This window comes from Podarcis liolepis (assembly GCF_965112155.1).
Source record: "Podarcis liolepis genome assembly, chromosome: 16".
NCBI classification, from domain to species: domain Eukaryota; kingdom Metazoa; phylum Chordata; class Lepidosauria; order Squamata; family Lacertidae; genus Podarcis; species Podarcis liolepis.
This window is the reverse complement of record NC_139567.1, coordinates 27891380-27914037: the sequence shown is the minus strand read 5'-3', so window position 1 is coordinate 27914037 and position 22658 is coordinate 27891380. Positions and strand designations below refer to the sequence as shown.

The following is a 22658-nucleotide window of genomic DNA, read 5'->3' as shown; positions in this document are numbered from 1 at the left end:
GATCTCCCTTGACTGGCTCCTTAGTTCTTCCCTGCTCTTAGAGGGCGGAAATCTCCTTTAGAGACTGAATCCCTCAGACACCACGGCAAAGGTGAGGGCAGCAGAACCTCAGATTCACCTCAGATCCAGCTGCTGGCTCTCTGTGATGTTTTTAGCGTTGGGTGTATCAACTCAGATCTAACAAAACCGACGTGAATATACTAAGAATGTTCTCAAAAGGATATATTATATCTTGGCAAAATCATGTGTCAGCACCGCAAGTACAATTCGACGGGCTCCGGAAGACCCTGCAAGCGACCCCGCTCCAGGCCACGAGGAAGTGTTTTCCTGTCCCGAGCCCGCGCGCAAACTCCGGACGCTGCGTCGACTTTCCAAAGCAGGGAGCGATCGGATCGCAGCCGTGGTTGGAAGTCCCGGGGCTTAACGAGGGAGGGATGGACAGAGCAAGCCCTGGCACGCTTACTCCAAAGTAGACCTCAGTGTGCGCAATAGAGGTTCCCACCCCCACCCCTCAAATCAGTGTCTGCAGCCTCCAGCACCCGCTCCGGGGCCGCGCAAAGCGAGTCAAGCGCCGCTGACATCGGAGCGAACGCGCGGAAGGGAAGACCAGGGTTTGCAGCTGGGAAGAGCCCAGATATTTTCAGACGGGTGACTGAGCTTGCTTGGGGATCGCTGGGCCCCTGTGTGGTGTGTGTGTGTGTGTGTGTGTAAACAAATTATAAGAGTTCGAAGGGACACCAAGGGTCATCTAGTCCACCCAACCCCCGCAAGGCAGGAACCGGTGCGGAATAACCTCGAGGACATTTCGGATCGTGCTGCTGGCCCCGTCTAAACGCGCTTTGCGAAAGTTTCCCGAACTTCGCAGACGGAGCGCTCCTTCTCGCCTGAAAGGGTTGGGGATGTTCAGATTTGAGGAAGAGGAGGAGGAGGAAGGCATTCACGTCCGTCCGTCCCGTCCCGTCCCCTCCAGCCAGCCAGCCAGCCTAAGCTAACCCAAGGCCTTGGCGCCCTTCCAGCTGGAGAAGGGAGGGAAGCAGTCCTTAAAATAGCAAGCTCTGCCTGCCCGGGCGTCCCAGGCCCGAACAATGGGGCGCTGCGAAGGGGGTGGGGGTGCGCACTTGATTGACAGCCGGCTTGTCCTCCGAAGGCGCGGCGGCTTATATAGAGGCTGGAGGTGGGGAAGGCAGAGCTAGAGAGACGGAGACAAGCCGGGAGGGAGGCTGGCTGGGTGCGGGTGAGAGGGAGTCACAGAGCCAGGCGCAGCGGGAAGGCGGATCGCTGGATCTCCTGGCCAGGCGATCTCCTCCGGACAGCCTCCTCTCTCTCTTTTTGGCTAGAGCTGCCAGCCTCCGCCTACCCCCCCCCCCCAGTTCCGGCCAAACTCTGTTCCCCTTCCCCGGCGCGCTTCGTTTTCCTCCGCCCTCCTCGCCGCGCTTTCCTCGGGGACTCCTCGCTCGGCGCTCCAGCCATGCACTGCCAAGCCGAAGCCCGGCTGGCTCCCCCGGGGCCGCTGAAAGCAGCCAGGCGGCGCTACAAGACTTTCATGATCGACGAGATCCTGTCCAAGGAGACGTGTGATTACTTCGAGAAGCTCTCGCTCTACTCCGTCTGCCCGGCGTCGCTCATCGTCCGGCCAAAACCCCTCCACTCCTGCTCCGGTAAGAACCGCTGCCGGGATTCGCCCTCGCCGCCCGCCAAGGGGACCCTTTGCTGCTTTGCCCTCTCCAGGCGAAGGAAGTGGTAGAAAAGTTTGAGGAGGAAAGGGAAGCCTTCTTTGGGGAGCCTCACATTTATCACTCCTGTTGCCGTTGGGGTTTACACCATTTTTACAACATATAATTAGCATATTATAAATTATATTTATATGTATTTTTACATATAAATTACATTTTTTTTTAAAAAAAAGTATTTAAAAGGAGAAACAAACTTATCAAGACATGAAGTGATAGATATATGTTGTAAACAGCCCCGTGATCTCTGGATGAAAGAGTGGTATATAAAGTTAATAAATAACAATAACTAAGAATTAAAGTTGACCTACCCCCTTCTCACCTGGGAGTAAGCCTCGCTGCATTCAATAGCTAGGATTGTGCTGGTGAGGACAGCACTGTGTGCCAGAAAATAAATAATTGGAAGCTACTTTGAGCAATGCAAAGCCCTTGGAAAGGTGGAATAAAGAACACTTGGAATAAAATAAATTAAATTCATGTTCAAAGTCAGTGAAACCTGCTTTGATATGTCCATAGCTGTCAACTTTTCCCTTTTCTTGCGAGGAATCCTATTCGGAATAAGGGAATTTCCCTTTAAAAAAGGGAAACGTTGACAGCTATGGATATGTCCTGCTGGTGAGGAAGAAACAACATGTTGTGTCCACAACTTTTCCAAGCATGAGCAACCCCCACCCTTGAAAAATCAGCACAATCAGTCAGATTGCAGTTAGGATAATTCCACCGGTTAGGGACTGGCAACTGGAGACCCCAGGCTGAATCTGGCCCTCTATAAAAAAAGTGCCAATCACTTCCCTGACCCAACAAGCTGTTGGTGACCCAGGTGTGTGGAGGGCCCAGTGGCTGGTGGGCAATAAGATTTACCGGCGGTTCATGGTGGAAGATGAGGATCGAGGCCCCACCACCATCTCCAAAGTTTCATAGAATCACAGAATTGTAGAGTTGGAAGGGACCTTGAAGATCATTTAGTCCAACCCCCCTGCAACGCAGGAATACGCAGGTGTCCCATACGGGGTTCGAACCTGCAACCTTGGCGTTATCAGCGCCACGCTCTAACCAACTGAGCCATGCAGTCCCATAGAATTCTTTCCAGAACAGGGCCATATGACAATCCAATTATTTTGGAGAAGGCGATTTCTGAGTGGGCAAACATTCAATTCCAGTTTGAGCTTCTGTCCTCAAAGCAGAGAGCTGCTCTGTTGACACCTCCTGCTCATTCCAGCGGTGCCCTTGAAAAAAAGGGTTTCGTTACAGTGTGTGTGGTGGTGCCACTGTCACCACCAACAATAAGGGTCTAAACCTCCCGTTCTGCCTCCCCTTAGCACACAGCTATCCTCTTGGTCTAGCAATGTCAGAAATGATGGTATTAATTTTGGGGAGCAGGTGGGCTTTGCAAGCATGAAAAAAGAGAGTGAGAATCTGCTCCAGCGCTCGTAGGAACATGCAGAGAGCTACCTTAGACCCAGCCAGATCACTGCTCCATCTAGATCAGTATTGTCTACACTGACAGGCAATGGCTCTCCAGTTTTTCAGGCAGGAATTTAACCCCAAAGTCCTTCCTGGAAATGTCAGTGTTTGAGCCTAGTACCTTCTGCATCCGGAACAGGTGTTCTACTTTTGCACTAAGGTCCTTTGTAACTGTCAGGATTGGTTGAAATGCATTAGTTAGTTGTTTGGTTGTTGTTGTTTTTTGGGTTGTTTTTTTTAATTACAAAGAAAAAAGTGGGAGAGAGATGGATTCCCCCCCCCCCCAGTTTCTTCATTTAAAGCTGAAAGGTGACATGAGGTTGATTTTAAGCCATGCTGATGATTGTGAGTGTGGAAATGGAATGCTGGCCGTGATTCTGTAAAACGATGGTGGTCTGGATGCCTGTGTATGTGTATGTCGGATGGAGCTTTCCGTTGGAGCTGAATAAGAGTGTAGATAAACTCTAAACTAGGAGGAGCTGATGAGTTTATCAGAAGAATCCAATGGCTTTGCTCTGGCGTAGGCAAGATGTGTTTCTCCCCCGCCACTAAACAGTTTCTTTTCTGGTTTTTAAACACTCTTTGGTAGAAACTGGATCTCTCTCCCTGCCAAACTCTTTATTTGTGTGTGATTTGGAGAAAAGGACTCTTGCTGGGTTGTATTGGCCCAGAAAGGCGCTTACTTCTGTTCTGTGGGACTGCATATACTCCTCGCCTTCCAATTGAAGTTCAAGCATTTCTTTCCACTTGCTTCTCCTTGCTTGGCAGATATGTTACGGTGCAATGAGTGGCGTTAGATCAGGGTGCCCTGAGTTCAAATTCTGGACCTCGTCTGATAACCTTGGGCAAGTTGCTCAAATAAGTAACGCTCAACTGGAGCTTTGGAGGAAGGATGGGAAAGCATGTACGAGGTGAGGAGTCCCATTGTCCTCCATGGTGTAATCTAATTACAAGACAATTGCTTCAGTCTGTTTCCTTGTTAGGAAACAGGCTCAGATGAGACCCCTGGGCACTGACTTTCGGTAGAGAAGGTTCGTTGCAAAGTGTCTGTACGTGTTCTGTTCTTGTAGTTTGGAAGCTTCCACTTGCAATATCTTGTAAGTAGAATGGGCACTCCTTGGATTAAAGATTGCCCCATAGGAATTCATCAATTATCTGCGCAAGCAGTGAACGGTAAAATTGCACTTGCAGGCGGTTCTGGGTTGACAGTGGGCATCAGAACCCAAATCCATGCTGGTGATGCACAAGTATGAAAATGCTTCAGTCACTCAGGATTTGTGAATTATATGACATAAGGAACTGGAGAAGAGTTGATCAAAAATCTTTCAGACCCTTTTTTCGCCACAAAATATAAATATAAATGTGCACTGAGAAGTTTAATTTGGCTGAGTCACCTGTGTCATTTTTTGATAAAGAAAGGAAGGAAGGAAGAGATTTTACTTGGAGCAAAACATACCTATCGCACAACCTACAGCCATTCCTCTGCGACTCACCTAGGGTTTCCGCTGAAGTTAAGCACAGTTGCCCAATGAACGTGTGATGTGAGATAAGCCGTTGTTCATTGGATTCTCCCATAGGTATTGGGCACTTAGCTTCACCTGTGGCAATGCTCCATTTGATGAAATTTAATGGGCTGGTGTATTTTCTCCCAGGGTCATAGACTTCCCCTGCCCTGCTTGGGATAAAACAACTGGATTTTTGATGTCCAACAAATCATTTTTATAACAGTTAAAAGGAGGCAAGTCAGTGGGCAGCTATATCACCGTTTCATATTTGATAGTCATATTATGCTTTCTTTTCTTTTTACAACTGAAATAATTAAGAAATTCACATTGAAATCCAATAACATAAGAAACAAGTGCCCTATAAGCTGTCATGCACATCCGTAGTGCCACAGCTGTTATTAGTGGTATAAATGCAGAGAAACGGCACAATAATTGTATTAGAAACCATGGATCACTTCAACAACACATGTCTGTGAAAGCGAAGAAGGGGGTTATTTAGTTCAGTGGAATTAACTTTTGTTTTGTTTCAGGGGTACTATGAGATGGTGTCTATTCTGGCTTTACTTTAAATCCATCTCTGTGTCCCTCTGTTCGGTGCTGACAGCCTCCTAGACTTCAGTCCTAGGGATACAAACAGAGAAGACTTAGGCTGTGTATAAACCACTGTGTACTCAGCATCCTGCATCTCTCCCGTTGTTCCTTGTGAAATACTGCATTTTGATGCTTTCCCCCCACAAACCAGCTTCTGTCTGAATTGAGAAAAATAAGGCTCTAGCTGTGCTTTAAGACAGTAATGTGTACACAGCCTTAAATCATGCTGAACCTAGTGAGATGGACTTCTGAGTCAATGAGTTTAGGGTTAGACTGTCTTTCCATGGCATCCCCACCATTTGGGAATAACCAGTTTCATTTGCCCAGATGTTTGAACGTATTTATATCTCAGTCTGGAGTAAGAGAGTGCATACTATAAGCAGATTGTGTCATTAATTAAATCGTTAGAAAAGTGCCCAGAGGCCGAATCTCTCCCTCCCCCGACTTTCCAGAGCAACCCATACTTGGAGATTATCTGGGTACAGCATTATCTTGTCATTCGAATTTTCATATCAATTTCCTCTGAACTTTCCCTTTTTCACAAGCAGCGAGCCAAGAATTTTGGATTAAATAGGTACTTATTAAAGACCTGAAGGCAAGATTTCCCCTTTACGGTTTTGGCTCAAGTTTTTTTTTTCCTATAGAAAAGCCCGGAGAGAAAGGGAATCATTGCAAAACTGAAATTCCTTTTTTAAAAAAGAAAAGAAAAAGAAAGAAAAGCTGCTGAAATTACATTTCCAGGCAAAAATCCCAAATCAACTTGTGAAAGCATCCTTAGACTTCAGGCACCATTTTTAAATGAGCAATTCTGTATCATGTGAAAGATCATTCTGTGCAGAGGAGATTAGAAAAAGGGGAATAATTTCTGCCACTAGATTTAACTCTGTGTAAACTATCCTTCCCACAAACTTTCTACAGGAGCAGTATGAAACCAGACCCACGGAAACTATATCCATGCTTAATGCTATCACTTTCCCCTGGGGTTGAACTTAATTTGAAAAGATGCATTTTCATATTTTTAATTAGTTGCGTGGGCTACCATGAAACTTTTTTATGATCATCCTGCCTTGGGGAGTGGTGTGGGGCTACTCACTGTAGTTTTCTGAGCATGTAGTAAACTTTGGTGACTCAGTGGCTGCTCACAGATGACTCTGTTACAAACATTTACACGCCTTATTTACCTGAATTCTAAATCTTTGCATGTTTGAAAAGCAGTGAATCAGTAGTCTAGAAATTGTTCCAGTAGCCTCAGTTGTTTCCTGCAATTTGTTTGAATGCCATAGTATATAATTCTTTGAGTGGTGTTAAGAATTTGGGTTGTTGGGGGTTTTTTTTGCCAGGCTGGTTAAAACCAAAACCAAAACTCTACTATGATTAGGAGCAGTGTTATTATTTCGTACTGTGCCACTAATGTGTATGCTACTTGGCACTTCACAGCATAAACAATAGAGAGGTCTCTGCAGCAAGGGGGCTGCAATTTAATGGCCGAGAATGGTGGGGAAACCAGGGGAAGAGAAGGCTGTCGTTGCAGTGGAAAATAAAAGTGGGGAGAAGGTGATTTAAGATTTTGCTAAAAGGTGAATTTTACAGAAGATAGAAATGAACCCATATAGCTTTTCAGGATAGATTTCTACACACACACACACACACACACACACACACACACACACGAGTATCAATTTTTCTAAACCACAGTATGTCAAATTAGAAACTTCCCACGACTAAACTTTCCAGTGGATGCTTGAGTCGCACCACTGTTCATGGAAAGCGAAGATAAAAGATCCTTAAACTGATCTGCAGATGAGGCTGATATATAGATATGGGTGATGTTAATAAGACTTTTTGTAACCAGAGCTCAGTTGCTGATTTAAACCTTGGCCTGAGTCACTGCTCCCAGTGTTTTTGTAAGCAGGAGAAGAGTCCAAATGGCAGTGTAAAAATTAGCGCAGTGCAAGACTTATTTAATTAAAAATTTATATTCCCATTTAAGAACAACGGGAAGAAAAAGAAAGCTGCATAATTTCCCCAGCTCCAGCGTTTAAACTGCTTACTCAGATATCCTCCCGTCTCTGAAAGCTAGAAGATGAAGGAAGAAGGCATCATGTAACTCTGCCCAGGCGTGACCGCCCTTAATTGAAACCGTGTAAAGTTTGCCCAGATATTACAGCAAAGGCTGCTTCTAAAATGCTTGGAATAATAATCTTCATAATTAATCACTTCATCTTTGCAGCTGTGCAGCATGGCAGACCTTTCTCACATCGGGAGTCAAATCTCCGAGTATTTGTGTTGGCCGGCATGGCGACCATCTCTCCTTTTCATCTCGGAGCCACTTGGTTGGGAGGGTCAGAGACGTCTTCTTCAATCCTCTTGGCGGTCCCACTGAGACTGGAATGAGATAAGATGTCTGCAGACTTAAGCCTAAGAAGCAGAGCAATCTAACACAAGCCCCTTTATGAAAGAGTAGAAATCTTAAAAGCCCTGGGATCCTGGACGGCCAATTCTCTCAATTCCAACTCGGATCTCGCACAGGAGATTGGTATGAACGCAAAGGCATTTCAACATTAATTTTAAACTGTGGTGTCTTGACCTTGATTTACACAAACGCAGTCAAGTTTCTGGACCCATGGAATAGCAAAACATGCCAAAGCAAGCCTAGGCTGCATAGGAGAATATGAGAGGATGTCTCTTGCATTTCCAAAAGGGTCAGAAATCAAAGAAAAGCACTTGATTTGGGGGGGCCTGGGTTGAAGTAATCCCACTGAATCTAATAATCTGAGAGTTTGTTTTTTTATATAAAAACAACCACCACCACCATATTCTTATCAAATTATATGAGAAAAATGTCAACACAGATTCTATGTATCTTTGGTGAAGTTGTAATATGATTCAGCAACACTAGGAACAAACTCTAGAGGTCATTGGTCAGACCTCAGGGGTCAATCTCCTGATGGATCCTATGGCCATTTCACTTAGTAATGCTAATAACCTTTCTTTGAAGCCTGCTTTCGAATCTCTTATTAGTGGCAAGCGTTGTTTTCCCTAGGCAGGGGAAATTTCCAAGAGTTACAGCCACGATAGAATAGCTGATCAAAGCCTTAGAAACTGCAGCAATGAGCAAATTGACTGACGATGATTCAGTTTTATTAGGAGACAGGTGGGGAGTTTGTTGTTTGTTTTTGGTATTTATGGGAACGCACACTGCAATTTCAATGTACTGTATCTGGTTCAAATTGAACGACAACAATAAAAGAGGAAGAGTTTGATCTCGAACTTCTTGAATGGGTCTGATGCCTGATGAAAACTTCTGTGTTTTGCAGAAATTCTTTCCACAGCCCTTGATCAACAGCAAGCAACATAGTCTTCCAAGAGAGCAACCTTAGGCAGGTTTACCCTGAGCACTAAGTCCCATTGTGTCTATTGGGGCTGACTTTCAAGGGCGTGTGGTAGGAGCGGCAGTGGAGTAACTTCACCATCAGAGAGTAAACACCATTCTCTTACCCTGTGTGCAAAGAGTCCAAATGTTTCCAACACATCCTTTGCGTAATCACTTACGCTGTTCAGTAATTCTATTCAATGGTATGGTGTGGTGGCTCTTTAGATGATAATGTGTATCCTTCAAGATGTGGTCAGCCAGCCAGCCTTGAATATGGGGGGGGGGTCATCTAGCTCATTTTGTGGAATGGGGCCTTGGGCACTTGCCCTCAAAGTCTTGCCCTTATGTGTACCAAATGTGCCACAACCTGGTGTGAAGTGGGCGTTTGTGGTCATGGCTGGTAGCACTCTAGCACCTGGAGAAGGGGAAGGGCTATAGCTCAGTGGTCTGCATGCAGAAGGTCCCAGCAGCATCTCCAGGTAGGACTGGGAGGGAGCCTGGTTTGAAATCCTACAGAGCTATTGCCAATCGGCAGAGACATTATTGAGCAAGATGGAACAAAGGTCTGGCTTGGTATAAGGCTGCTTTCATTTGTTTTAGACCAAAACACCTGGAGGGCACCAGATTCATTAGCTTGTGATGGCAAAATCCATGGATTTATGCCCTTCAGATCAATCAAATTTATTCAGCCTGATTGCCTGTGGTTTAGGACTGGGTGTGAGTTCAAATGATCTAAACGGCTGCTCCTATGACATGTGAAGCAACAGGTTAGGAGGAGAGAAATTTTAATAAGTGATCAGAACATGATTGCAAAACCTTGGAGAAACACAAAGGCCCTGTCTATTGACTATTGGCTAAGGAAGGCCTAGGACATTGTGGCATTGTATCGAATCATAACTTATAATTATGAAGAAGAACAACTCAGGCAACACAGATCTTTCAAAATAACTGGTTGCCATTTATCTTGTATTGAAATCAAAAGAACACTGGTAGGATGGTTATTAGGGATATCTGAAGTATGAGATGATTTGTTTTGGTTTTGTGAATATAATTAAGCAATACAATGAGGTTGCCCAAAGGGAGCCCCATAGCTATTCTGAATGTTGTCATACTCCGTCTTCCATCAGCTCCAGCCATCATGGTCAATAAGCAGGGATGATGGAAACTGCACACCATTCACATCTGGGGGACCACAGGTTCCTCATCTCTGCTCTAGAGCCCCCCTTGGCCACCGTGTGTGCTAGCTCAGAATCAGCAAGCAAGCAAATTGTTGACCAGTTGCCTCAGAGCTGTGACTGTCTGCAGAATCTAAGTAGCAGGACCATCAGGCGTACCACTGTCCACCTTGCTGTTGGCTGCAAATGTCTATGCTTTCCTAGATCTGGATGACAAGGTGCGTCTCCATGGAATTACTGCATTTGGCAGAAGTCATGCCTCTTGGGGTTTATGGACTATCAGTCTGGAATCTTATTTATATTCAGCTTGGCCTTGCTTCCGAGTGAGCGCCCCATAGAATCAGTTGCTAAGTAGGTCAGGTTCAGTCCTGCAGGTAGATGGCTCTTTTTTATGCCTCTAATTTAAAGAGGCCCCAGGGGTAGTCAACATAGTTAATGTTCTGTGTATCAGGCAGCATCATCTACGAGAGGTGGGAGAATGTAGAAACCTAGAAAAGGTTCTTAGGTTGTACAATAACAGCACGAGTGGTGCTTTTTTCTGAGCCTCATCCAGGCTTGTCACCTCTGGGTCAAATGCAGAGAGGAAGCAGATTTATGGTGCATTATAAAACCACCCAGTTGCTATACGGATGACCCCACAAGCACCATGTGGGATTCCATGTGGACAAGGTCAACCGAGTCCCAGCGTGGTAGATCTGGCTGGGTTTTAAATTTGATCTGGGACGCTCTTCAGAATCTGGGTGGAAACCGTTTCTGCTGGGAAATATTTAGCCGGACCCCTTTCCCCTTTTAATTGAACAGATACTGTTACGGCATTCCTGAGGGACTGTGCGGAACTGTGGGAAAGGAGGGAGAGAGGAATGGATACAGTGTGCTTGTATCAGAGTGTGGAGGAGCATGAGATCCCCTTCCACCTAGAGCTTACTATTATCTGAAGCGTAACAGCTGTATTAATCCTGTTAAATAAAGCAAACACAATGTTGTGGCTAATACCTTTTATCAGGCTCATTTACACCTGAGTCCAGCGAGGTCGCATCCTGTCAGTCATGCATTCAGCCAGGATTGGGTGGCCAAGTACAGAGACATTTACTCCCCGGAGCTGCATCATGTGTCCGATAACAAACAGCTAGAAGGACAAATCAGATTTCTCTTTCCGTGGATTGCAACTTTGGCAGATGTAATAATAGCAGTTCAATCCCAAACCTTTATTGTCATGCAGACAAAATTCCTAAAGGTTCTGTACAATAAAATCACTCTGCAAAATATACATCTAACAATTGAAATACTGCTGTATAACATTCACGGATCCCCATTGTGTGTTGAAGAACCTGGCTACTATCTCCATCTTATCCCCATCCAGGTTAAACATCTGAAAGGCTACCTTACATTCAAGCAGATGTAATATATTGATGTCATCGGAACAGATGAAACTGAGCACCCATGAGCGTTCTCAGGCATATTTTGACCCAATTCAATGTCTGCTGTGGTGAATATTCAGGTGTGGGGATTCATAGGATCATAGAGGAAGGGACCCAAAGGGTAATCTAATCCAACCCCCTGCAATCACAGCTGAAGACTCCCCAACAAATGGCCATCCAACCTCTGTTTGAAAACCTCATTGGATGTCCATATGAGGGGGGGGGGAAGACTCAGTTTATGATGTGATGCCATCATACTGCCTCTCCCTCACCCAACTGATTGCCACATATGGGAAGAAGAAGTTCCCAGTGAGATAACTTGCACACCATATGGATTATTATACCAGGCATTAAGGGGAGAGAAGCCAAAGGAGACATGAGGCTGCCATTTTCCTTAACAACCCTGCGTCATTTGCCTTTCCACCCTAAGTTGCTGCTCACCTGCAAAATAAGATGCTGGTCCTACCCATGCCATACATTTAATGCACATTTAAATTGACATGGCTTTCCTCAAAGAATTCTGGACCTCCTCAGTAGCTGCTCCCAGGTTTTGGAACTTCCTCCCTAGAGAAGCTTCTGTCGGCAGGTGAAGACTCTCATTCCATCAGGCCTTTGGGAAACAATAGGTGGCTTTTTTGTTTTTTTAATAGTTCTGTGCTTTTTCATGACCTGAATTTTAATAGATTTCTTTTTCATGCGGTTTTAATTCTATTAAATTATTTTTGAACAATTACCTTTTGCATTTCTTAATCTTTTTGTAAGGGGAAAGGCGGGGTATTATTATTATTATTATTATTATTATTATTATTATTATTATTATTATTATCTATAGTTTTCCTCCCCCACATAGGGAATTCCTGTCACCCTTAGTGAACTCCATTTCTTGGATTCTTTAGGGGAAGTTTTAAATGTGCTCTGAACATGTGGCGTGGTTGTGACCCCAGGCAGAGGAGCACATCAAGAAATTTCTGCTTTGCAACAGGAGGGGCACAGCAGTCCTCCAAGACACCATGATCCTTAAAGCCAAAAGTCTTGCCATCCAGGCATGGACTGGGAATGATATTCTGTTTCTATATCCTGACAGGACTGCTTGGTTTTTCTCGCCGTCTCCTCTGACAAATGCAACGGAGCGGCTTCTGCAGCTCAGCTCGCTGTTGTACACCCTGTCCTATTTTCCACTCCCGTTCCTGGTTTTCTGGTGCTAAATTTAGCACCTTAATAAGTATGCACCAGTCTCAGTGCAGTGACCCTGAATAGATAACTCCCCGAAGTTGCCTGAATGGGTGTTTTGCATCTCGTCCCCTCCCTGCAATTGTCCCGTCTTCCTCCTCCACCTTTTATCAGGGCTTATAATCTTCTCCAGTTTTGTTGCTAATCTGATCTTGCACATGCCTGCCTATTATTTACCATTCTTCACAAAGGTAAAAGACTCATCAGTTATGAGGATTATGGGTTTTCAGCACAAAGGAATCAAGAGAAGGATAAAAATGTATACAGCTGCGGTTTAGGATGATTAAGCATTGTGTGGGAGCCATGCAACCATTTCCTTATTTATACTGTGGCAGGGGAACAAGCACAGATTTATTTTATTTCAATTAAATGTCATATGACCTCAAGGTGGTTTACAAAAATAACAAAACAATAAAATTTTCAGTAAAAAAACCCAACACTTTAAAACAACCCTTTAAAATGTTCAGAAAAATAACAATAAGCTTAAAATACCAGATTGAAATACATGTCTGGATGGGCTTTGCCTAAACAAAAATGTTTAAAGCAGACACCAAAAAAAGAGTGTAGTGAAGATGTCTGCCTGATGTCAAGTGGCAGGGAGTTCCAAAGTTGTTGTGCTTCTAAAAAAAAGATTTTTTACAGATATGGAGTGAGTGTTGAGTGGCATCTGTTACCGTTGCCTGTTCCACTGATCAAAGCTGTTGAATGGGCTCATAGAGAGTAAGGGAATCTCGCAAGCAGATGTTAAGTGTGACTAGGTTCTTCCCTTTCAGAAAACACTAGAACAATTGTAGTGAAAGAAAAACCGTACGAGTGAGTCATTTAAAAGTCTATTTTAAAAGGTGCTGATAACTTGGTGCTGTCAGATCCCATCCCATGCAGTATTAGAAATAATTTCCCCACCCTCGGATCCTAAATGATGTTTCAACCAAATCCTGCCCTATGCTTGTTTACTTGGAAATCCACATAGCTCACCTGGACTTCCTTCTTTAGCAAAGGTGAGGAAGGATGCCGAGATCTGTTAATTTCACTTTCTCTGTCCCTCGTTTCTCCCCTCTCGAGTTCACTTTGACACCTGCCTGCATCGGTTTGTAGTTGATTATTTCTTCAACATCTCCTCTTGAAAGTTTGCCAGCATTTCTTTCCTGTCGTTTCTTTGGTGAGGGGTGCTCCCAGGTGGTCATTATTTTGCGGTGGGATTGAATCACACGCCAGCAAACTCAGTGATAGCTGATTGTGCAGCAAACCTGCTTCCCCAAAAGATTGCACATCTTGCGATAAGGAAAATGTGCTTGAACGTGTGGGCTTATACATGCTTGACACAACATCATCTAAACATGTCAGAATGAATGTTCAATACGTAGTCAACATTGTCTAATCTCCCAGCAAACAAACTTACTCAATGAGAGATTTATCTTGTCTATGGCAATTAGTGGGACTTGGGAGTGTTCAGTGGGGATCATACCTATAGGCCTTAACAAAAATCTGTACTGTACTCTTGACTCCCTTTTGTTCAGAGTGGTACTGTACCACTTGGGGCATGAAAGCTGCTGGTTCAGGAAAAGGGTCCATGAAAGACGTTCCCCTTAATCTTCCAAGGACATATAACCAGTTGGGACAGAATTTGCAGGTGTATCCCAATTTAATAAGGTGTGCACCTTATTAAGAATAACATGGTTGGGATGGGATTATCGGATGCATGTCTAGAAGTTAACATCACCCAAGTTAGGATTCAATCTCTCTCTCTCTCTCTCTCTCTCTCTCTCTCTCTCTCTCTCGCTCGCTCTCGCTCTCGCTCTCCCTGTGGGTTTGTGTAGTGATTAATGTGGCCAGTTTGTACTGATTTATTTTTTTTAAAAAAAACAGCTTTCAAATAAGGGTGCCTGCAGACCCTCAGTATTTTGATGGAGAGATTCAAGGGCATACAGGAAATTTAGGTTTGTGCAGTTAACACTCTGCCACCCTTCAGCAACAAATCCACTTTTAAAAAAGAAATGTGCTTTTGTGGTTTGGAAAGTGACAGGGAAAGTGTGGAATGAAGGGATGTTACTGGGAAGACGTCGAAACATCCTGCAAGCAACTAGGGATGGGTGCATTTTGTTGTATATCCTGCAAATAAATCAGAATACATGCACAGCAAAGACCAGATACAATCTCATCTCCACAAAAGCTTTGTGCAAGCAAATCAAGGTGGATGCTCAGTAATGTTAGGCTTCATTTTTTGCTGACAATCTCCTTCAAAGTTTTATTGGTGTTTTAGATTATTAAAGGGGAGGCTGTACAATATCTATAGAAACAAACTGTGGTTACATCCTGGGCATGCCAGCGCTGCACATTATGCTCAGAATACTGTGGAAGAGGTCTTTGAGGAAGGGTGTTTGGTTAATGAACCTTCTAAACTCTCTTGAAATGCTCCACAACTCAGTACATGGATGGCCGTGTTGTCTATGGAATTTTTCTTAAAATCATGACAAAATGTTTAAACTGCCAAGATCCCATGTAGCATCTGGAGAAGAGTAACCAGTTTTTGTATCATATGGCTGAGTTTGGATATGGGCTGTGTGGTTAGGCAGTCTAGAGCAGTGATGGCCAAACTTGGACCTCCAGCTGTTTTGGGACTACAACTCCCATCTTCCTTAGCTAACAGGACTAGTGGTCAGGGATGATGGGAATTGTTGTCCCAAAACAGCTGGAGGGCCAAGTTTGGCCATCACTGTTCTAGAGGAATCAGTATGTGAGAGCGAGGGAGATCAATTGTTTGTCTACGATGACCCATTCTTAGCTTGGTATGACAAGCGTATGTTTAGAATTCATCTTTATAGGGTCTTCACCTGAAGTGCAGGAGCTGTATGTAGGAGGCATGTGAAGTCCACAGTAAGAATGTTCACAATTTGTATCGGGGAAGGGTCATCGCTCAGTGGTAGAGCACCTGTTTTGCATGCATAATGAAAACTTTCCTTCGTGAAATTGTTACTGCCCAAAGCCTGAATTTCAGGTGCTTTCTGAGTGCCGGCATAACCTGATGCCGACGTTTCATTAAATACTGAACGGCACTCAACGTCAGGTATCAAAAGCATCAAATAGCAATTACTGCATCTTGCCAGCTCCCAAATACTAATTACCACTACATGCCAACAGTCAAGCAATATTGTTACCGAATGTGGAAAAATAACACCGACTGCCCTCAACAGTGAGATCTCAAAACTGCAGTATTAATAGATGTACAAGTAATTATGTTTCTCTTCCTCTGGTGCCTTAATTCCCACCTTCCTCCTCCGATACTTACTAAGCGATGGCTGATTTCATGTAAAACTTTTGAACTTGTGAAATTGACCAAGAATTAGGAAAAACCCGTTTTGCTGTACCTATTGCATCCTTGGAGCAATAGGAGAGACAAGGAGGTGTGGGGGGGGGGGATTAAGAAAAGGGCCTCTGTGTTATAAGTGCCTCCAAATCCTCTGTTTGAAAACCTGTAATAAAGAAGGTTGTGCTTATGATTAATGAAAGCATTTGACATGTGCACATAGGATGATGTAATCGATCGGTGTAGAAACCATTTCTATTTCAGTAACTCATCAGGGCAGTCCTAGAAATGACATGCTGTTGTCTCCACAAGCTGTTTAGCTCCTGATTAAATTATTTAGCTGAAGAGGATCTGCACAGGGGCTGAAGCAACTGCAAACTCTTTTGTTCAAGCACCCGTAAAGTACGTAAATCAATATGTGGAGGCAGGCGGGAAGGAGCACCAGTCTGTTCACTCGTTTCAAAAGCACAGAATGGGGAATAAGACTTTGAAAAACTCAAAATACTAGACCCCCCCAAAAAAAAACCCCTCCTGCCTCTTTGTGGTCATGAGAGCTGTATTCAGTTTCAGACATTCTTAGGACACGGCAACACATTCATGAAGACACAGCTGGAATTACAGTTGCAAGTCATGCACCATCACTATTAATATTATTATTTCATCTATGAATCATTTTTGATGAGGCATTCCAAAGTGATTTTCAGTATAATAAAAACAAATATAAAACAGTTGCATATATAAAAAGTTAGTGCAGTTGCATATCTAAAGGCAATTCTACTACTACTAATGCAAAAACAGTCTAAAGCACCCAGGACAAAGATCTCCATTGAGAAGGCTTGCTGAAATGGGAACATCTCTAGTAGGCACTGATGTTGCTTTGCATGCTACATTGATGTTCCTTGCAACATGGATGCATGACTTCCATTGCATTCTCTCAGGAAAGCCCATGTCTATGTTCAGAAAGAGGAATCTAATGCACGGGTTTCAGAGGCAGGGCTTGCTGCTGCGCTTCTCAGTCCCCTTCTCCACACACACTTATCACAGCACTTTAAGGATGTCTGCTTTTATGAGCATTAAAAACCCAAGATCACATTGTTGCTTGAGGTAGGCAAGTCACCCCACCCCACCCCTCCACACACAGACACACACACGTACAATATTTAACGCTGTACTGTTTTTAACACTTGATTGGGAGCCGCCCAGAGTGGCTGGGGAAACTTAGCCCGATGGGCGGGGTATAAATAATAAATTATTATTATAAATTATTATTATACAAACACACAAACACACACTCCTTGTTCCATGCACTGGAGCCAATTGGTCTACTTGGCTGTTGACTCTTGCTTCAGCACTGGTGGCAGGACAGCATTCTCCACCACACCTGAGGGCAGCAGGCGAGTTAGAGCCGCAGGGCAGGACAGGTATCCCACAGCCCTGCCCTTCAACCCCTCGCTGCTGTCGGCCAACGCAGCACCTGCCATCTGAGGCAGTTGCCTCACCCTGCCTAATGGTAGAGCACACCCTGGAAAGGATAAACACAGCTGGGAGGGCAAGTGTTTCCAAAAAGGAAAAAACAAACAAACCTATACTGGTTCAAAGCAGTGTATATTATGTTGCTTCTACGTATATTGTATGGTTTCTTTTTCTATTTTATAACCTTTGTTGAAAAATAAAGAAGTTCAAAATTACAAGTGCACAGGGTAAGATAAGACACAAGAAAGATGAAGAAACAAGAAATAGTACTCATGTAGAAAACAAATCAGAAAAAACTGGGTGCATTACCAAAAAAAAGGGGGGACTTGTTATTGTCATTAAGCAGACCTTAGTCTAATATGATATTTATAAACATGAATTCAATGCATTCCTTCTGTATTGTATGTTTATGCTATGAACTGCCCTGAGATATGTGGCTAAAGGGCAGTATTCACATTTACGTCTCATTTAATCCCCATGACAACCCTGAGAGGTGGGTTAGGCTGAGAGGCAGGGACTGTCCCCCTACCACCCAGTGAGCTGTTTTATGGCCGAGTGGGAGATTTGAACCTTGTTCTCTCCCAGGTCCTAGCCTGACTTCCTAACCACTGCACCACAGTGGGTGGAACTGACTCTCCTCTGTTGCAAGAAATACCTTGGTGATGATTTACCTAACCCACTTCTATCATATCTTTTGGATCAAGGATGCCTTGCCCGCCTGGCAGTTCATAAGATATAATCATTAGGATTGTCAGCCAGCAAAAAACTTATTACAGTGTGATTCTGTGCATGCCTACTTACAAGTAAACCCCACTGAGCTCACTGGGAATGACTCTGAGGCATGCTGTAGGCTGTAGGCCTGTATCAGTTATTCAGTTGGCTGCTATCATGGCATACCCTCCAACATTTCTCCAATGAAAATAGCGACTTCCTGTTCCATTATAATTATAATTATTTATACCAGCCCATATAACTGGGTTGCCCCAGCCACTCTGGATGGCTTCCAACATATATAAAACCATAATAACACATTAAACATTAAAAAAAAATCCCTATACAGTGGTACCTCGGGTTAAGTACTTAATTCGTTCTGGAGGTCCGTACTTAACTTGAAACTGTTCTTAACCTGAAGCACCACTGTAGCTAATGGGGCCTCCTGCTGCCGCCACGCTGCCGGAACACGATTTCTGTTCTCATCCTGAAGCAAAGTTCTTAACCTGAAGCACTATTTCTGGCTTAGTGGAGTGTGTAACCTGAAGCGTATGTAACCTGAAGTGTATGTAACCCGAGGTACCACTGTACAGGGCTGCCTTCTGATGTCATCTAAAGGTTATATAGTTATTTATCTCCTGGGCTTGGAGGGGTTGCATAACTCCATACCCTCCAACATTTCTCCTAAGGAACAGCGGGATGTTCTGGGATCAAATCAGAAACCGGGATGGTTTCTGTAAATCTGGGACTGTCCCTGGAAAATAGGGACACTTGGAGGAGCTGTCATAGCCATGCCTACTCAAAAGTAAGTGCCATTGGATTCAATTATTAATGCAGTTCAGCTAAGGCCAAGATAGACTTCTAAACAGGTGGCAATAGATAAGGACCAAGTGGGCCTCAGGTGAGAAAGCATAGGAGAGCACTGGGGTTATTACAGTTAAAGCCTGGTGTCAGGTCGAGGGCCACTTAGTTCCTGGAAATGATGACTCTTGGAGCAAGGCCCATTAGATGTCTTGACTGCCAGTGCCTGGGATGCTCACCTCACCTGGACGTAGGGTTTTAAAGGCCAACACCAATGCCTGCCAACAAGATTTTAGCTGGCAAGCGGTATAAGTACAGTGGTACCTCAGGTTACACATGCTTCAGGTTACATACGCTTCAGGTTACAGACTCCGCTAACCCAGAAATAGTACCTCGGGTTAAGAACTTTGCTTCAGGATGAGAACAGAAATTGTGCTCCAGCGGTGCGGCGTCAGCAGGAGGCCCCATTAGCTAAAGTGGTCCTTCGGGTTAAGAACAGTTTCAGGTTAAGAACGGACCTCCGGAACGAATTAAGTACTTAACCCAAGGTACCACTGTACAGAGATTTAAAGCATTGCTTGAACCACTGTGCTCCACTACCCCTGACCTGACTGGGCCTGATCTCCACCCTTATCTCTGGATATACAAACTCAATAAATAAATAAACTAGGGAGGTGTGCATGGGAAGTGTCCAGCCAAACCTGAAATGAAAGCAGAGCACTGACGGGAAGGAGGAATATATTTCCTGGAATAACACCTTCTCTAGGACTTGCTGGCTGGCATTTCTGAATCTTCCTCCAGTCAGAAAGGGATTCGAGGCAGCTGCCTCTGCGACTGAGTCACGTCGTGCCCTAGATCTCTTGAGGACTTTATATTATTTTAGCAGGTGGAAGAGCCAGAAATTGTCAGCTATGCACTGGGCCATTCTGAAACCAGTCTGGTGCTTGACTGGGGAGATCCAAACATTCAACGCCCACCTCTGTTAACCCAGAGCACCCTCTCTAGCCAGGATTCTTATTTATTTATTATAAGTTTCTATTATTTGGTTTATAGTCCTCTTCATGCCAGGATAGGCTTCTAAGTGGGTTACAGTCATAAAAAACGAATGGCGCAAAGAATAAAATATAAACATCCATGGAAAAAAGGTGAGATTCCAACAAAGGAAGAATGGCTTTTGAAAATGATCCTGAACTGGCAAGATAAACAGCAAATATTAGAGACCAAAATGACAAAAAGATTCTTTGAGGACTGGAGGCCTTTTATTGAATATTTAAAGAAATACTGTAGCAAGATGAAAACACCAGCAAGACTTGAAATATGAGCCACTGCATTAATTATCAAGATGAATGGGTTTAAATGGATGTATTGAATGGTGAAATACGCAGCATTTAAAGGTAAATATGGAAACCATGGAAGGGGAGGATGGGAAGTCAATAAAATAATTTACGGTCTGTGTTAAAATTTGTTAAGTTTTTATTGTGAAAATCAATAAATAAGATTATTACACACACACACAATTAAAATGCTGTAGTAACAAAACAGCCCTGTTAAAGTAGTACAGTAATTAAAACAAGAGACTCGGGTCAAGGGATCATGGGAATGTCTTCAAAAGCTAGGTGGGGCAAGGAATCTTCTCAAGGGCCGATTCCCTCCTGGGCAACCTTCTGAGGGCCATATGCCAGCAGTGTGTGGGTCCAGAGGCAAAAGTGGGAGGAGCAATAAATGCAGATTTTACCCTTGTACAGCAGGCTAGGTTCTAATCTCACTCACACCGCCTTCCTGACCCTCCATTCTAGGAAACAAGAGTCGCGATCAGAGTTCAAGGGCGTATCCTGTCTCGGCAAAACTGGTTGGGGTGTGAAGCTAAACCAGCGAGGGGGTATGGTCTGGGGAGAGTACTGGGGGCCAGATTTAGGGGTTTAGAGGGCCGCATTGCCATACTGGCCTGAGGCTCCTGCACCCCTGCCTTAAGCTACAGATGAATCAAGCTAAAAATCGACTGGTTAATCAAGCCAAAAATTATTGACTCTAATTTAAGTCCCACTGCGAGAGGAGCGGTAGGATAAGTGCCGAAGCGAGAGGCAAACAGTTTGGCAGGAGGTCAAGCTCTCCAACTTGTGGCTTAGTTAGGAGCAGGGTGTGTGCCCCTTTGATGCCATCTCCGGGTCCCTGTCCCGGCTGCCTTGGCAAGCTCAGCAGTTAGCAATGCTTTTTATTTTATTGGGGCGGTGTGTGTACCGTTCCCTCCTCATTACCCAGCCGTGAGAGATTTGACTGAGCTAATTGACAAAAACAAAGGTTTGGCCGGCCGGCCAAAATTCCATCATGTGTCATTATGCATCCTTCTAAATTGCATTGTTTGCGCAGCTGTTCTGCAAAACGGGCCACTGGGTTTATTTTTGTCCCCCAGAGCTGGGTGCGGAGGGAAGAGAAGGGTCTTCTTCCTATTGTGGCAGGTCTGAGATCAAAGAATTAAAATAACACAGCTCGGGACATTCAAGGGTGCTTCGAGGTGGGGAATCACTTTGCATTGGGCTGTGGAGGTATCACCAGCAGATCATGGGCATCAAGATCTTTTTACTTAGTGGGTTTGCCCCGGAAAGGGTGAATCTGAATTAAATAGGAGTGGGAATACAGGCTGACATTTTGATGGCAACCTTGCAGTGGGTAGGGTAGCATTTTTAGGCTCCTGAACTTCCTAAGTGAACTAATTTAATGGCTGACTTTTCAAGGCTTCTAACTGTGGCTCTCATGGATGAGCTGGTTTAATGTCCCAACAAAATTGGAATTCTCTGCAGAGTTTCCTTACTCTGCTTGGAAAGCTTGTGTTTGAATGCTTTCTAATTCTAGATTCCTAAACAAAATGTTTTAAATCAAACGTAAGAGAAATGAACACGACTGGGGGAAAGTGTTACTTGCTATGAATTCTCTTAATGCTCCCATCTTCACTATACAGATAAGCAGTATAATAGTATTGCAGAGTTGGAAGGGTCTGTGAGGGTCTTTTAGTCCAACTCCCTGCAATGCAGGAATCTTTTGCCCCACATAGGGTTCAAACCCATGACTCTGAGTGTAAGAGTCTCATGCTCTACCAAATGAGCCATCCCAGGACTGGGCCATGGCTTCACCAAAGAATCCTGGGAACCCTAGTTTGTCAAAGGTGCTGAGAGTTGTCGGAAGACCTCCTTATTCCAACTTGCAGAGTTGCAATGTCCAGAGTTCCCTGGGAGGAGGGATTGGATAGTAAACTGCTTTCCTGCTTATGTTCTTTTATGATGCGGCAGCTAGACTGGTGACTGGGTGCGGCCACCGAGACCACGTAACACCAGTCTTGAAAGATCTACATTGGCTCCCAGTACATTTCCGAGCACAATTCAAAGTGTTGGTGCTGACCTACAAAGCCCTAGATGGCCTTGGTCCAGTATACCTGAAGGAGCGTTTCCATCCCCATCATTCTGCCCGGACACTGGGGTCCAGCGTCGAGGGCCTTCTGGTGGTTCCCTCACTGCGAGAAGTCAAGTTACAGGGAACCAGGCAGAGGGCCTTCTTGGTTGTGGCACCCACCCTGTGGAACACCCTCCCACCAGATGTCAAAGAGAAGAACAACTACCAGACTTTTAGAAGACATCTGAAGGCAGCCCTGTTTAGGGAAGCTTTTAATGTTTAACAGACCACTGTATTTTAATATTTTGTTGGAAGCCGCCCAGAGTGGCTGGGGAAACCCAGCCAGATGGGCGGGGTATAAATAATAAATTATTATTATTAGTCTTTAAACTGGACCTGGACTGGGCAGTCCTTCAAGCAGAGAACTGTCCTCTGTAAAGCAGGACACATGGCCACTATATTTAACAGTTTGTTTTCAGTTCTCCCCTCATACCCCATT

General features: G+C 44.4%; 1 protein-coding gene across 1 annotated transcript in view; it reads left to right on the top strand.

Moving 5' to 3' along the window:
- Window positions 1–1175: 1175 nt before the first annotated feature.
- BARX2 (BARX homeobox 2) overlaps window positions 1176–22658 on the top strand; it is a 44140-nt gene continuing 22657 nt past the window's right edge. Inside the window, exon 1 of the mRNA XM_083479442.1 lies at window positions 1176–1658. Within this exon, the coding sequence (XP_083335568.1) occupies window positions 1469–1658 (190 nt within the window). The 5' untranslated portion in view covers window positions 1176–1468. The remainder of the gene's footprint in view (window positions 1659–22658) is intronic.